Source organism: Anabrus simplex, chromosome 4 (genome assembly GCF_040414725.1).
Source record: "Anabrus simplex isolate iqAnaSimp1 chromosome 4, ASM4041472v1, whole genome shotgun sequence".
NCBI lineage: Eukaryota > Metazoa > Arthropoda > Insecta > Orthoptera > Tettigoniidae > Anabrus > Anabrus simplex.
This window is the reverse complement of record NC_090268.1, coordinates 298,548,335-298,566,021: the sequence shown is the minus strand read 5'-3', so window position 1 is coordinate 298,566,021 and position 17,687 is coordinate 298,548,335. Positions and strand designations below refer to the sequence as shown.

Here is a 17,687-nt window from a genome sequence, read left to right as displayed (position 1 = left end):
TTTTGAACATTCACGAATACATAATTTTAAAGCCAACAGATCTCTGGAATCGATTTTCTAAAAAGCTCCAAAAGTTGGATTTTAGATTGTAATCGGAACATACCATTCACTGTAAAATTATTGACGTTGATCATACCGGTCGTGTTCTGTATTTTAATGTAATACCTATTAACTTGTGTCACTGTCAATATAATGACACTCATGCATGCGCGTAGCACACACGCGCAAGCATCTTCATTATGTCCGTATTGTCGTGCGATCCTTGCGTAGCCTACTGTCCTAGACAATATTTCTTTCACCAAAAATGGCTTCTACTGGTATCGTATCGTAATCTGTTTACCCTCCAGGGTCGGTTTTTCCCTCGGACTCTGCGAGGGATCCCACCTCTACCGCCTCAAGGGCAGTGTCCTGGAGCTTCAGACTCTGGGTCGGGGGATACAACTGGGGAGCATGACCAGTACCTCGCCCAGGCGGCCTCAGCTGCTATGCTGGGTGGAGGATGGGAAGATTGGAAGGGAAGCGGCCGTGGCCTTAAGTTAGGTACCATCCCGGCATTTGCCTGGAAGAGAAGTGGAAAACCACGGACAACCACTTCCAGGATGGCTGAGGTGGGAATCGAACTCACCTCTACTCAGTTGTCCTCCCGAGGCTAAGTGGACCCTGTTCCAGCCCTCGTACCACTTTTCAAATTTTGTGGCAGAGCCGGGAATCGAACCCGGGCCTCCCGGGGTGGCAGCTAATCACACTAACCACTACACCGCAGAGGCGGACCTCTACTGGTTCTACTTTTTTTTTTTTTTTTTTGCACGGAATAAGTTATATTATTTTTTCCTTTCCTTCCCATTTTTCCGTAAAGAATGCCTAAGGTGTACAAGTATAGGAACTGTGGATGTGGCCAGGCATTGAGGAGTATGAGGGAGAAGTTGGAGAGTTAGAGGGTGATAATTAGGATTTTCTGAGAAGACAGGCTCTCAAAAGCTCATCTACGGGGCTTGCCTTTGTGATACGTTGTTTTAAAATGTGGCGCCCCACGGATGGAAACATCTACGCAGAGTCGGTATTTTTAAAGCTGCCAATTACTAGGTAGAGAATTCTCTAAGTTATACCTTAAGATAGGATTAACAAAGTAAAAAATATTACATAGGAAGTCATTTGATTATATAAGGAAGTTTCTCCTCGTCCACAGATTATATTTATTCTTAGCTTGTTTGATTTCTTACCCGTGACCTTGTATATAAATATAAATTTTGGAGGTTACCATACCTTATCTGTAAATCATATGTTTGTGATCATTACGCATCGAGTCGCGCGCATGTTGAGTAATATTTGACAGGAGACCGGACTTCCCTCTGATGGTTCGGAAATGGGGACCTGGAAATGCAAGAACTGATAGTATTAGTTGAGCTATAAACATATTAACTGCATTTGTGTGTACCCTTTTCGCAAGTTGACATGGTGATGTGCAGTGCATATTATTGATATATTCAAGTTCTCCCTTCTCTAAGTGGCTGTCAAAACCCGAGCGTACTTGGTGCAGAAACAATGGCGTTTGCTAGTGCTCCCACTTTGCTCAAGACGCCGACAATGTTGGAACAGTTACTAGAAGAGATTAATTTTCAGAGAACGAAGGAGATGAGGCAGCTATTGAAAGACGGTAAAATATATTTTAATTCATCATATGCACGTGTATTGTTTTTATTCTGTAGAATGCCACTGAAAAGAAATCAGTGTTCTGCAGTTCCACCCCGATGCTAATATTGTTACAGTTTGTATATAGAAAATTCTTTACGAAACTCACATACGTTAGTTATATTTTGCATCGGTTATATTTTGCATTACACAAGTTTTTGTTTTGAATCTTGACTAGTGATCTCTTCGTGCAGTGTGCAGAACTTTATCAACGTAACTCAGTACACTGTCAAATGTGTCATGTTTCCCAGATTTTCAAATTATTAAATAAAACTACGGTATTTATCCCATATATTCTGAATAACCTTACCATTTATCTTGATGATTGGTTACTCATTTAAATAATATGCTGTTTATTCTTTATTAAAAGTCCTTGAATAAAACTCTAGATTCCTCTTCTGTAATGCAAGTAAGTTATATTTTTGTAACATTTTATCATTACTAAGATACATGGCAAGAAAGACATATAGGTATGTACATATTGTACATAACACAATTGTCTATGCTGAGCTGTTCCAAAAATCTACTTGCAGTGCAACTATACTGTATTAGGCTAGTAAAAGGCAAACAGGAATAGCTTGCATTTCCCTATTGTTCCTAATTAATTTAGGTAAGTGATTAAATTTAAAATAATATGCATTAGCTGGAAATTAAAAAAGCGTTACCAAAGTAAATAAACAAAGTGGTACGAGAGGTTAGGAGAAAGGAAATATACTGCACATAATATAACTAATTGTAGAGAGATTTTAAGACGTACACCACAATCTTAGGTTAAGTGGGGTTTCTGCAGCATGTTCAATTGTAATTTGTTAAATGATAGTTGATAATACCCTCAACCCTGCAAATATGTATAGTGAAACTGAACTTTTTCAATAATTGGCTTTTGATTCCAGAACATTGTAAATATTATATTTTTATTTTACATGCCTAGGATATGAAATTAAAAGCACGAGCACACATTAAAAATTGAGGAGTTGCAGTAACAAAATAAATGTCCAACGATCATGAATGTATATACATTTTGATACACAATATAATATCTTTAACAAGACTACCCTGGACAGCATTAGGAGTTATCTTAGCAGCAGTTCCATCCACTACCAAGACACTAAGAAATTTCAAAAGGCAAAATAGCTGTTTTTAATTTAAAGCCATCTCTCATGACAGCATCCATCAATGTTAAAATAATTCCTCCTGAGAAAGAAATATTATCTGACTTTTAAAAATGCACAGTATAAGTTTCTGCTGATTCAAAAGACTCCTATGGGGTCTTGAGTGATGAGGAGCCAAAATGTAACGGAATCAAATACAAAAATGACACTGTTAGGGATTGTGTGTCTGTGTTCTGAAGTTCAAGTAATGGTGTAAATGAAGTATGAAACTGTTTAGGAATGGATTTTCCTCTCTCTACAGATCAAAAAGATACCATACAACTTGCTTATGTAGGATGTTTCAAGATGATTAGGTGGAATGTTTGTCAATAAGGTACCAACCTCTGTGGTAATGAGGTGTGTGAAGGAATCTGTGCTTTTAGGCTGGTACTGAGCTCTCGTTCTCAGTCGTTCTAGAACAATGTGCACTTTTCAGGCAGAGGAATTATTACTGGTTTCCCACTGAGGCAGCTGTGGTTTGGGCTTCGGCCAATGTATGGGATGAAAAAAAATGAGTAGCCACAAGCTCCTTGGTTTGAATTCCACGTTAAGATTGGGGTTTCTGTAGCTGTGATCATGACAATTTATCAGCTGTCACGTAAACTACAGGCTTGCTTTAATTTTTAATTTCTCAACATCACAAGACATTCTTTGGCAGAATATCATTGATTGTATTCGTAGTAACAAATATAGTCTTGAAATGTGTAAATTCTCCAACTTACACAATATACAACTAATATTTTCCCCAATGAAAATTCAAAATTTAAGGTTGAGTAACTACTTTTTACATGCTGGTCCCTTGCACATACTCGTCATCAGTAAATATCAAATACTCATTCGCATTTAATTGCACACATTTCATTAACTGATAAGATTCGGTTAAATCTTGCAGATAATGTTATTTTAGCTTGAAGTAATATAATAATGACCAAAGCAATCTTTCTATAGGCCTAGGTCATTTAAGGCCCTTGAAAGAGTGGAATTTTAGGCTTCCAGTCTTTTACCTCAGTACTGACTGGGATAGAGTGGGTAGCTCTGGAATTTACTCCCCAGGAATTAACCTGGTACCAGCACTAATGTTTGGTGTACCAAGCTCGATAGCTGCAGTCGCTTAAGTGCGGCCGGTATCCAGTAATCGGGAGATAGTGGGTTCGAATCACACTGTCGGCAGCCCTGAAGATGGTTTTCCGTGCTTTCCCATTTTCACACCAGGCAAATGTCCGGTTCCTTGGCTAAATGGTTAGCGTGCCGGCCTTTGGTCACAGGGGTCCTGGGTTCGATTCCCGGACGGATCGGGAATTTTAACCTTAATTGGTTAATTTCTCTGGCACGGGGGCTGGGTGTATGTGTCGTCTTTATCATCATTTCATCCTCATCACGACGTGCAGGTCGCCTACAGGTGTCAATGGATACCTGCATCTGGCGAGCCGAACTTGTCCTCGGACACTCCCGGCACTACAAGCCATACACCATTTCATTTTACCAGGCAAATGCTGGGGCTGTACCTTAATCAAGGCCACGGCCACTTCCTTCTCATTCCTAGGCGTTTCCTATCCCATCATCGCCATATGACCTATCTGGGTCGGTGCAACGTAAAGCAAAGAAAAAGTAAGTTTGGTGTAGGCTGTGTAAATTTATAAATTATCTGAAAAACATATGGTAACAGTATTTGACTTGAAAAAGAAATAACATAATTAAAATAGAATAACTTTTTTCATTTGTACACTTGAGATATTACCAACAAAAACAAAAAATTCTTTAGAAGTGGAAATTTTGTTTATGAATTTTTTAACTTCCTGATGGGGAATCAATCCACATCCTTCCAGGTAAACTGAGAAGACCTTTACCACCTTGCTAGGCAGTTGCTCATATAATAATAATAATAATAATAATAATAAAGTAAAGAACTTATGTTCTCGTACCCCTGAGATGTTGCAGCTCTTATCAGACACATCCCATATGGAGGCGAGATACATGTACCACTTAAACCACATTTCAGCCCTCCTGCTGTTCTTAAAGTTCTGGCACTACCAGGTATCGAACCTGGATATCCGAGGATGGCAGCTAATAGTGCTAAACATTATGCTACGGAGGCATACAACCGTAAAAATTGTAATAATAAAATAGTCTGAGGTATTTAAGAAATTTAAGTTATGAGGCTGTGAATGTAGGTAGCATAGTTGTAATTAATTTAGAGGAACCATTGTTCTTAATAGGGATATTTTCAAATTTTCTTGGAAAACTGTCTGAATTTACATTGTTCCATTTTCATTTGCGTTTGCCTCTTGTGGAATATGCCATTCTTGGTTTCACGGCATGAGAACCCTGCTCTCATACCACGACTGTAGAGTATTATTTATCATATGGCTTTTATTGCCCAGAGTGTCTGAAAATATGTTCGGCTCATCTGGTGCAACCTGCATGTCTGAATGTGGTATGACGATGATAATGATGTAGGGAGAGATTGCAACACTGTCAGCATGTAGGCTATTCCTGTTAAATGCTCAAGGCTTAACATCTCCCTCTGACGGACAAGTCGCCATCAACAGTGTCGTATGCCTTCAGTCCAAATGAACACTCTGAAGAGGTTTGGTACTGAATTGAGGCTTTTGGCATGTAGTCGTAGAGATTAGAAATTTTGTACCTTGCCGGCCAACATTCTGATGGTGAAAACATTTTGCACCAACGAGACCTTAACCAGCAAAACATGGTGTCAGGCCATATTGACTTGATGCCTTAACGAACAGGGCCTCCACTTATTGTAGAGTGACAGGTACCTGCTTTTAGGGATAAAACTTCCAACTCTTGCCACATTTACTGGACACTGTCTCTCTCTTTCTGTCCAGTGGTTCTTTTGCTTACAATGTCTTACAGTGCACAACAGTATGAGTAAAAGCCTTTGTAATAGGAGCATTGTCTGCAGAGGCAGAAGGCGGAGAATTGACAGCATTGGTTTAAATTTATTTAACTGTAATTTAAATATCAAATATTAAAATTTACCTATGATAACAATGGCATTTACAGTAAGATATATAAGTTAAAAACTAGAAATGCAGCTGGAATTGATAAGGTTTCAGAGGATATACTAAAGACAAGGGGTTGGGATATATTACCATATAAGAAGTACTTACTTGATTATTGTTTGCATGAAGGAGCTATACCAAATGAACGGGAGACTACTGGCAAAAATGAGTGCAGTTGGACTAGACCAAAGAGTGACTGAATGGGTGGCTATATTTCTAGAAAATGGAACTCAGAGAATTAGAGTAGGTGAAGCTTTATCTGTCCCTGTAATAATTTAGTGGGGAATTCCTCATGGTAGTATTATTGGACCTTTATATTTTATTATATACTAGGTGATGTACCCATGCTTTGCTACGGGATTCTCAGAAAGACTGTCTTTGTGGTTTTCCTAACTACAGTTAACTTAGGAAATTACAAAAACGTCAGTAGGAATGTAGGGATTTAAAGCAATATTATCATATAAAATACTCGCTCAAATGAAAAACTGCACATTTTCTCGCTTTTAACTAACAGTACTGTGATGCCGATCTAACAGTCCAGAGTTCCAGTGCTGGATTGACCAGGTCGCAGACAGCTGTAAACACTCCCCTGCCATTGTTCCTTTAAATATACACACTGCTCATTTCAATCAGTGCCTCAGGGTAGGGATTGAATAGCTTGAATGCTTTGATGAACCAGTGTGTTACGTACCAGTAGCATCAGAAAATTTATGAACCAGAGGAATGGCATGCTAAAGAAGAAAGTTATCTAACTACCCAGCTACTTCCCGCCAATATTCAGGCAGGCTGTTATACTCTGTATGACCGGGCAAGTTGGCCGTGTGGTTAGGGGCTCACAGCTGTGCATTTGCATCCGGGAGATAGTGGGTTCAAAAACCACTGTCGACAGCCCTGAAGATGGTTTCCCGTGGTCTCCCATTTTCACACCAGGCAAATGCTGGGGCTGTACCATAATTAACGCCAGGGACGCTTCCTTTCCACTCCTAGCCCTTTCCAATCCCTTCGTCGCCATAATACCTATCTGAGTCGGTGGCTCGGTGTGACGTAAAGCAAATTTTTAAAAAATTCTTGGTATACAGCAGTAATCCCATCTATTGGACATGACTGGCAACAGAAGACACAAAGCGCATCTCAACAAACATTGGTCAATGTAATGTTATTGTTGTTCGTTGTTATGAGCTTTCTGTATTGTAGGCCTTCACATTTAGTTTTCTTTCGACTCTGTGATATTAGGGCGTCTGCCGAAATTATTTATGGCATAGACTGTAGTTCCTTATTCCCCGACTTCACGTAACGATTTTCATTAAATTCTGTTTACCCATTTTCTCGTGACTTGGCGCTGATATGGACTTAGCAACAAAAATCCAAATTCATGAATATCTCTGTTATCATAGCCAGTACGGTAAAAATGTATAAGACATAAATGATCAGAAATTTAATACTATATACATTAACTTCAGTAATGTAGTATTTGTCGATAGGACCACTAATAACACTGTTGTTGTTTGAGTCATCAGTCCATAGACTGGTTTGATGCAGCTCTCCATGCCACCCTATCATGTGCTAACCTTTTCATTTCTACGTAACTATTGCATCCTACATCTGCTCTAATCTGTTTGTCATATTCATACCTTGGTCTACCCCTACCGTTCTTGCCACCTACACTTCCTTCAAAAACCAACTGAACAAGTCCTGGGTGTCTTAAGATGTGTCCTATCATTCTATCTCTTCTTCTCGTCAAATTTAGCCAAATCGATCTCCTCTCACCAATTCGATTCAGTATCTCTTCATTCGTGATTCGATCTATCCATCTCACCTTCAGCATTCTTCTGTAACACCACATTTCAAAAGCTTCTATTCTCTTTCTTTCTGAGCTAGTTATCGTCCATGTTTCACTTCCATACAATGCCACGCTCCACACAAAAGTCTTCAAAAACATCTTTCTAATTCCGATATCAATGTTTGAAGTGAGCAAATTTCTTTTCTTAAGAAAGCTCTTCCTTGCTTGTGCTAGTCTGCATTTTATGTCCTCCTTACTTCTGCCATCGTTGGTTATTTTACTACCCAAGTAACAATATTCATCTACTTCCTTTAAGACTTCGTTTTACCGAGCTCGATAGCTGCAGTCGCTTAAGTGCGGCCAGTATCCAGTAATCGGGAGATAGTGGGTTCGAGCCCCACTGTCGGCAGCCCTGAAGATGGTTTTCCGTGGTTTCCCATTTTCACACCAGGCAAATGCCGGGGCTGTACCTTAATTAAGGCCACGGCCACTTCCTTCCACTTCCTAGGCCTTTCCTCTCCCATCGTCGCCATAAGACATATCTGTGTCGGTGCGACGTAAAAACAAAATAGCAAGACTTCGTTTCCTAATCTAATATTTCCTACATCACCTGCCTTCGTTTGACTGCAATCCATTACTTTTGTTTTGGACTTATTTATTTTCATCTTGTACTCCTTACCTAAGACTTCATCCATACCATTCAGCAACTTCTCGAGATCTTCAGCAGTCTCAGATAAAATAACAATATCATCCGCAAATCTCAAGGTTTTGATTTCCTCTCCTTGGACTGTGATTCCCTTTCCAAATTTCTCTTTGATTTCCCTTACTGCCTGTTCTATGTAAACATTGAAAAGGAGAGGGGACAAACTGCAGCCTTGCCTCACTCCTTTCTGGATTGCTGCTTCTTTTTCAATGCCCTCGATTCTTATCACTGCAGACTGATTTTTATACAGGTTGTAGATAATTCTTCGTTCTCGGTATCTGATCCCCATCATCTTCAGAATCATAAATAGCCTGGTCCAATCAACATTATCGAATGCCTTTTCTAGATCTACGAATGCCATGTACGTGGGCTTGTCCTTCTTGATTCGATCCTCTAAGATCAGACGTAAAGTCAGGATTGCTTCACGTATTCCTACATTTCTTCTGAAGCCAAATTGATCTTCTCCCAACTCAGCTTCAACTTGTTTTTCCATTCTTCTGTAAATAATACGTGTTAAAATTTTGCAGACATGAGATACTAAACTAATAGTGTGGTAGTTTTCACACCTGTCAGCACCGGCTTTCTTGGGAATAGGTATAACAACATTCTGCCGAAAATCGGATGGGACTTCTCCTGTCTCGTACATCTTGCACACTAAATGAAATAACCTTACCATGCTGGTTTCTCCTAAGGCAGTCAGTAATTCAGAGGGAATATCATCAATTCCAGGTGCCTTGTTCCTATTTAGGTCACTCACAGCTCTGTCAAACTCTGACCTCAAAATTCGGTCTCCCATTTCATCAGCATCAACAGCCCCTTCATGTTCCAGAACGAAATTATCTACATCGTTACCTTGATACAACTGTTGGATATGCTCCTGCCATCTTTCTGCTTTGTCTTCTTTCCCTAGAAGTGGCTTTCCATCTGAGCTCTTAATATTCATGCACCTAGATTTCCTTTCTCCAAAGGTTTCCTTGATTTTCCTGTATGCAGCATCTACCTTTCCAAGGATCATACAGCCTTCGACATCCTTGCACTTCTCCTTCAGCCATTCTTTCTTAGCTACCTTGCACATTCTATCCACTTCATTCTTTAATCGCCTGTATTCTTTTCTGTCCTCTTCATTTCTAGCATTCTTGTATTTTCGTCGTTCATCAATCAGGTCTAGTATCTCCTGAGTTACCCACTGATTCTTAGTTGATCTTTTCTTCCTTCCTAACATTTCTTCAGCAGCCCTACTGACTTCATTTTTCATGACTCTCCACTCTTCCTCTACTGTGTTTCCTTCGGCCTTTTCATTTAGTCCTTGTGCAACATGTTCCTTGAAACAATCCATCACACTCTTTTCTTTCAACTTGTCTAGATCCCATCTTTTTGCATTCTTTCCTTTCTTCAATTTCTTCAACTTCAGATGGCATTTCATGACCAACAAGTTGTGGTCAGAGTCCACGTCTGCTCCTGGGAAAGTTTTGCAATCAAACACCTGGTTTCTGAATCTCTGCCTAATCATAATGTAGTCTATTTGATACCTTCCAGTGTCTCCAGGTCTCGTCCACGTATACAGCCGTCGTTTGTGGTGTTTGAACCAAGTATTGGCGAGGACTAAATTATGGTCAGTGCAGAATTCAACCAGCCGACTTCCTCTTTCGTTCCTTTGTCCCAATCCAAATTCTCCTACTGTGCTACCTTCTCTTCCTTGGCCTACCACTGCGTTCCAGTCTCCCATCACAATTAGATTCTCGTCACCTTTGACATATTGTATTAAATCTTCTATCTCCTCATATATTCTTTCAATTTCTTCATCATCCGCTGAACTATTAGGCATATAGACCTGCACTATTGTGGTGGGCATTGGTTTGGTGTCTATCTTGGCGACAATAATTCTTTCACTATGCTGGTCGTAGTAGCTTATCCGCTGCCCTATTTTCTTATTCATTATTAAACCAACTCCTGCATTACCCCTGTTTGATTTCGTGTTGATAATTCGGTAGTCGCCTGACCAAAAATCCTGTTCTTCCTGCCAACGTACTTCACTTATACCAACTACATCTAACTTTAGCCTAGCCATCTCCCTTTTCAGATTCTCTAACCTACCACAACGATTCAAACTTCTAACATTCCACGCTCCGACTCGCAGAATGTCAGTATCCATCTTCCTGATGATCGCCCCCTCTCGTGTAGTCCCCACCCGGAGATCCGAATGGGGGACTAGTTTACCTCCGGAATATTTTACCCGCGAGGAAGCCGTCATCAGTACATCATTCATACAGAGAGAGCTGCATGTCCTCGGGAGGTGGTTACGGCTGTAGTTTCCCGTTGCTTTCAGCCGTGTAGCAGTATCAACACAGCTAAGCCATGTTGAGTATTATTACAAGGCCGTATCAGTCAATCATCTAGACTGCCGCCCTTGCAACTACCGAAAGGCTGCTACCCCCCTTTCGATGAACCATTCGTTAGTCTGGTCTCTCAACAGATACCCATCCGATATGGTTGCACCTGCGGCTCGGCTATCTGCATCATTGGGACACGCAAGCCTCCCCACCGCGGCAAGGTCACATGGTTCGTAGAGGAGGCTAATAACACTAATATTTGAAAATTACATTTTAGGCCTTCCCCTAAACTACCATTCCACTCAGCGTGAATAAAGTTATTTATGGCCTAGATTGTAGCGACTTATTTCCCAACTTTGCTTACTGAGTTTCATTAAGATAGGACCACTAATAACATAAATATTTGAGAATTAAATTTTAGGCCTTCCCCTAAACTACCATTTTTCTCAGCGTGAATAAGATTTTTCATGGCCTAGATTGTAGAGACTTATTTCCGGACACTACATACCGATTTTCATTCAATTCTCTTCAGCCGTTTTCTTGTGATGCGTGTACATACATACATACATACATACACAGACAGAAATTACGGAAAATTAAAACGTGCATTTCCTTGGTACTATGGACATGACTGATACAGAAATACCATCCTTTTTAAATTCTGAGCAATGTACAGACAAAACTCTTATCTATATAAATAAAATCGTAACGACCGTGTGTCTGTACATTGACTATTTTGGTGAAATTTCCATACAGTTATCAGTTTCAGGTGTAATAATGACCATCTGCATAATTTTTAGCTTCGGTGTCTGTTTCTTTGTCTGTCATTCTATAACTTGAAAACTACTGGATATATTTCCACCAAACTTCATATTTAGAATCCACCTGTCCTTGGGTAGGTTTTGGGGCAAATATTGTTTCTAAATCCCTGAACTGTCTGGGGGGTTATATGAAACCAAAACCGTGATTTTGCACTCCCTCAAAATATACACAACCAACCTTAATGGAAATCTACCTGCCTTAATGAATATTAATTTCTAAACCTTTTTTCTCATGTGCATAACTTCGATACCAGGATTAATAAGGGAGATATCATTAATGGATTGTTTTTCGGTACAAGTCCCATCAGACTTAACGCAAGAGGGGGTGCATGTAAAGCATATTTCTTACAGCTTGAAAACTACTGAAGATATTTGAACCAAACTTTATATTTAGCATCCACCTGTCCAAGGGTAGGTTTTAATGTCAATAACATTTCAAATTCCTGGAATGGACTGGGGTTTTATAGGGACCGAAATGGTTATTTTACTCTCCCACAATATATAAAGTACAAGACCAACCTGACTGGAAATCGACCAAACTTGATGGAAATCCAATTCTAATTTTTTATCTCATGTGCATTTTTTCAACAGGAGGATTAATAAGGGAGATATCATGAAAAGTCGGTTTCTCAGGCTATGTCCAGCGGACAACCAACCTTGTTCATGGAGGAGATTCCTTATTTATCTATATAAATCAAATCACAATGACCACGTGTCTGTGCATTGACTATTTTGTCGAAATCTTCATACAGCTTTCCGTTTAAGGGGTAATAATGACCATCTGCATATTTTTTAGTTATAGTTTCCTGAATTTGCCTGCTGCCATTTCTTGATGGATACAGTACTTTTGTATCCATCTCTTGGCACAGGCCAGAGTAAAGTGTAGCTTTCACTGAAGTCCCAGTCTCATCCATGGCTGTGACAATATGGAAGCTGCTGGGGTATGGGTGGTGCTGAGTAATGGCATTCAGAGCACGACTAGTGCATCTGAGTGTTATGAAAGATGTTGCTCATAGGGTCAGTCCTGCTGCAATAGCACTTTCTGACCCAGTGAGGAAAGCAATGGCAAACTACCTCACTCCTAGTCTTGCCTAGTATGCCTCATTTTGGTGCTGCCATTGGTTTTTGTGGTTTCCTTATAACCGCATAACCTTTGGTGGTGCTATTCGAGGATCCAACCAGCCTCTGGCCTGATGACCTAACAGACACAGACAGTTTCCTGAAAGTCCTAAATTTTACCCCCATCGCCCAAAATCAAGATTGCCTTACAATCTGCACACGAAGTGGAAAATTGAAATTTAAAAAAATTATACGCTCTAGCCGGTAACCTACAGAAAAGTTCCACGATCTTTCAATTTTTCACTTTTTATGCCGAAGAATATCTAAATATGGAGGCAATTTAATGACGGTGCAGAGCTTCGTTTGGAGATATTTCGTGGCTAAACGGTAAGTCCTTTCACAAAACGGATGGCACAATTTCTGTTCAATTTGGAGTGATCTGCAACTTTGGTCCTGTGACATATTGTCGTCTCTCTCTCTCTCCCTTATAGGGTAGATTTTGGCTGTATATTTCGATTGAGCGTAAATTTTGTGCTTTTTACACGTATGTTACTTAGTTTGACACACTTATAGGAATGATAGAGTCATCGAATTTGGCACGCACATTGACACAACCAATGGCTATATGCGAACCAAATTTCATGATTCTAGCTTCCAGATAAGTATGTGAAAAATAATGTAAAATGTTCAAAATGTACCCAAATTTCACCCCATTCAGTATTGTAACACAATCGAACCCATAAATATGGGAGATACGAGAAAATGTTTTAAGACCAAACATGTAGAGCGATAAAAAGAAAGAGACGTCTGAGGATGCAAACAGTTTGTTGGTATAATCTACCGTTTAGGAGCAGTAAATCTTGAAATGTTGGTTTGCACTTACAAACGTGCCCATGGTTATCTGTCATCTATATAAATATAATCGTAATGATCGTGTGTCTGTACATTGACTATTTGGCGGAATTTCTGTACAGTTATCCGTTTCAGGTGTAATATTTCTTAGCTTTGGTGTCTGATTGTATGACTTCTTATAACTTGAAAATTACTGAATATATTTCTACCAAACTTGATATTTAGAATCCACCTGTCCTTGAGTAGGTTTTAGGGCCAATATTATTTCTGAATGCTTAAATATACTGGGGGTTTATCCGAAACCGAAACCATGATTTTGCACTCCCGCAAAATATGCACATCTGAAATTAATGGAAACCTACAATCGTTAATGGAAATCCATTTCTAAAACTTTTTTCTCATGTGTATTTTTCAACAGGAGGATTAATAAGTGAGATATCGTGAACGGTCGGTTTTGCAGGTTAAGTCCAGCGGACATAGGCCTAGCCCAAAAGGTGTAGTACGTGGAGCAGATTCCTTATCTATATAAATAAAATCGTAACGACTGTGTGCTTGTACATTGACTATTTTGGTGAAATTTTCGTACAGCAACCCATTTGAGGGGTAATAATGACCATCTGCATATTTTTGGTATAGTTTCCTGAAAGTCCCAATTTTTACGCCCCCCACCCAAAATCCAGATTGCGGCATAATCTGCCAGACGAGCAAGAAAATGGAAATTTGGCAAAATTTATACGTTTTAGCCTACAACGGACGGAAAACTTCCAAGATCTTTAAATTTTCCACTTTTTATCCCCAAAGAATATCAAAATATGGAGGCAATTTTAATGATGATGCAGACCTTCATTTCAAGATTTTTCGGAGGATAAACGAGATGTCCTATCACATAACGGATGGCACAATCTCCGTTCAATTTGGAGTGATCTTTAACCTTGGTCTTACGACTTTTTGTGGTATCTGAATCCCTTATTCGTTAGATTTGTCTCTATTTCTCCATACTTTCAATTGCTTACTGTAAAGATAGAATAATCAAACTACAGGAATATTGACCCACCCAGTACCCATGTGTGAGCCAAATGCTATGTCACATAATTAGCTGAAAAGTACTGGAATGTAAGGTAATCCTACACAAATTTCACCCTATTCAACGTTTCTAACTCAATCTGACCCATGAATAGATGAGGTGCGAGAAAGTATCATAGAACCAGCCATTTAGGCCGCTAAATACTGCGTCTCATGGTACAATCCTTTGTCGATATGACGTACCGTTTAGCAGCAGTTAATCTGTAAATGAAGGTCTGCAATATTGTAAACGTGCATATACTTTCATATGTCGATCTATATACTGTATATTCATTGATGTCGATTTGTAGCGATTGAGAAATGGTGTGTCTGCTATTGTAATCAGTACTACCCACACAGACTTTGACTGGCAGTAGGAATGGGGTCCTTCTCCACCTCCTGTGTAACTGGCATTAGTAAGGAGGACCTACCATTGTAATTTAATGATTCACTTCTCGATTTGACTTGCAGAAGGCAAGGGAGCATGTAGTTTTGTTCAAAACTCCCGTACCCGATTGTGTTTGGCTGTAGGATAGGATCCCCGCCATTATAAACAAATGTATCCATCTAAATTGTGACTAGCATTAGGCATAGTGGTCTGCCATTTTAATTTAAACTCACCAACTCTGTGTGACTGGCTCTAAGCTGGCTGGCAGAAGGAAAAAGGGCCTGTCAATATACTGATATCTGCACAACTCAATTTTGACTGGTAATAGGGAAGTTGCCTGCCATTATAATATAAAATCAACTTTAATCTGTCTGGAAGTAGGAAAGGGGGCCTGCCATTGTGACAATCTCCCCAAATCGATTGTGACCACGCAGTAGGCAATGGAGCCTGCATTTATATTGTAAACTTCCCATCTCGATTGTGAATGGCAGTAGGCAAGTGAGCCTGCCATTATCACAACTCCGCAACCCACACTTGACATTGGAAACAACGTATGGGGACCTTCCCTTGCTATTTCTCAGATAATGCTAAGAGACATGCAATTTTAAAACAATCTTATTTACTGCACGTACAGTATTTACTTCGATATCCGTATACAATGTAGAATACCGAAGCGAAGCAGGGTACATTTGCTAGGTTTATATATATAAATAATAAATGAGTAAGGAAATGGAATCAGAGATAAGGCTTTTTGCAGGTGATGTTATTCTGTACAGAGTAATAAAAAAGTTACAAGATTGTGAGCATCTGCAAAATGACCTTGATAATGTTGTGAGATGGACAGTAGGCAATGGTATGATGATAAATGAGGTTAAAAGTCAGGTTGTGAGTTTTGCAATTAGGAAAAGTCCTTTTAGTTTTAATTACTGCATTGATAGGATGAAAGTTCCTTTTGGGGATCATTGTACAGTAAGTACCTAGGTGTTAATATAAGGAAAGATCTTCATTGCTGTAATCACATAAATATGATTGTAATTAAAGAGTAAAGATCTCTGCACATGGTTATGAGGGTATTTAGGGGTTGTAGTGAGGATGTAAAGCAGAGGGCAAATCAGTCTCTGGTAAGACCCCAACCAGAGTATGGTTCCAGTGTATGGGACCCTCACCAGGATTATGTGATTCAAGAACTGGAAAAAATCCAAAGAAAAGCAGCTAGATTTGTTCAGGTTGATTCCCGACGAAAGAGTAGCGTTACAAAAATGTTGCAAAGTTTGGGCTGGGAAGACTTGGGAGAAAGACGAGCTGTTCGACTAAGTGGTATGTAACTTAAAATCCAATAAATATATTTTATTAGTCCACCTATTCAATATTGTCCACTTATAAGTGGTTACATATACATACCGGTACATACGTACGATTACATACACCTTCGGGACTTTTTTCACCCTTTCTATAGGGCATCTTCAGCCTTAAATCAATCTTAAAACATTTCTCTGGAATGTTAAAACAAGAAGCCAGTAAGTCTTGTAACCTTATATACTTAAAATTCTGGTACACTAAGTGTGATAAATGGACTACGTATGTATGTTTAGCCCTCAGCCCGAAGGGGTTGGATCCTCAACAGCTCCGCCATCAGCTGTCATAGATGGCCTAGGCATCACTGAAGAGGCGTACTAGGGAAATGAGGAGTGAGGTAGTTTCCCGTTGCTTTCCTCACCGAGCCAGAGTTGCTATTACATATCAGTCTGCCAAGCCCACTGAAATGCATACACCAGCCGACCCTATGAGCAATATTTTTACACCATTCATAGCAGGGACTGGCTGCAGAAGGAATGGTATTACTAGCATCACTCATACCTCAGTCACTTTCATTTTGTCAAAGCCAAGGAAAAAGCTGAGACAGATCAATAAAAGTAACAAGATTGCTCTAGCCCATACCAGAAGACATAGTGCACTGTAAACACTAGGTCCTGCCAGCAAAGGCATAAAATGGACTACACTAAAAAAAAAAAATTAAAAAAAAATTGTGATAAAATGTCATTGGAGCACTATCACTTAGTCATTCTAAAAGCAAGACTCAAACTAGATCATCTTCTTATACGAACTTTTGAAGTCCTTAGAAAATGTCTCATTGAAGTCTCCTTTTTCTCTGAATGCAATGGTAAAAACATATGTTCTAACAAAATAAAAGTGATATCATAAGCACAGGAACTAGTTCCTCGGAACACATGATTTTAGAATGACTAAGTGATAGTGCTCCAATGACATTTTATCACCATTTTTATTTAGTGTAGTCCATTTATCACTCCTAGTGTACCAGAATTTTAAGTATATAAGGTTACAAGGCTAATTTTCTAGCTTTGGTTTTAATATTTAAGAGTATTATTTTAAGATTGATTAAAGGCTGAATATGCGATGTAGAAAAGGTGAAACGTGTCCCAAAGGTGTATGTAATTGTATGTATTTGTAACCACTTATAAGTGGACTAATAAAATACCTTTATTGGATTTTAAGTTATAACAACTTTCAGTAGAGAATAATCATGAAGTTTATAACATGTAATAAGTAGTATGTTCCGCTCTGTCAGTGGAGAGATGGCGTGAAATGACATCAATAGACGAATAAGTTTGAGTGGTGTCTTTAAAAGTAGGAAAGATCACAATATGAAGATGGAATTCAAGAGAACAAATTGGGGGAAATAATCCTTTTTAGGAAGGGGAGTTAGGGATTGGAATAACGTACCAAGGGAGATGATCAATAAATTTCCAATTTCTTTGCAATCATTTAAGAAAAGGCTAAAAAACAACAGTTAGGGAATCTGCCACCTGG

At 39.2% G+C, this 17,687-nt stretch overlaps 1 protein-coding gene across 1 annotated transcript in view; it reads left to right on the top strand.

The window, feature by feature from the left end:
* Positions 1–1,332: 1,332 nt before the first annotated feature.
* Positions 1,333–17,687, top strand: part of LOC136872667 (uncharacterized) — a 137,564-nt gene continuing 121,209 nt past the window's right edge. Inside the window, exon 1 of the mRNA XM_067146479.2 lies at positions 1,333–1,654. Within this exon, the coding sequence (XP_067002580.2) occupies positions 1,543–1,654 (112 nt within the window). The 5' untranslated portion in view covers positions 1,333–1,542. The remainder of the gene's footprint in view (positions 1,655–17,687) is intronic.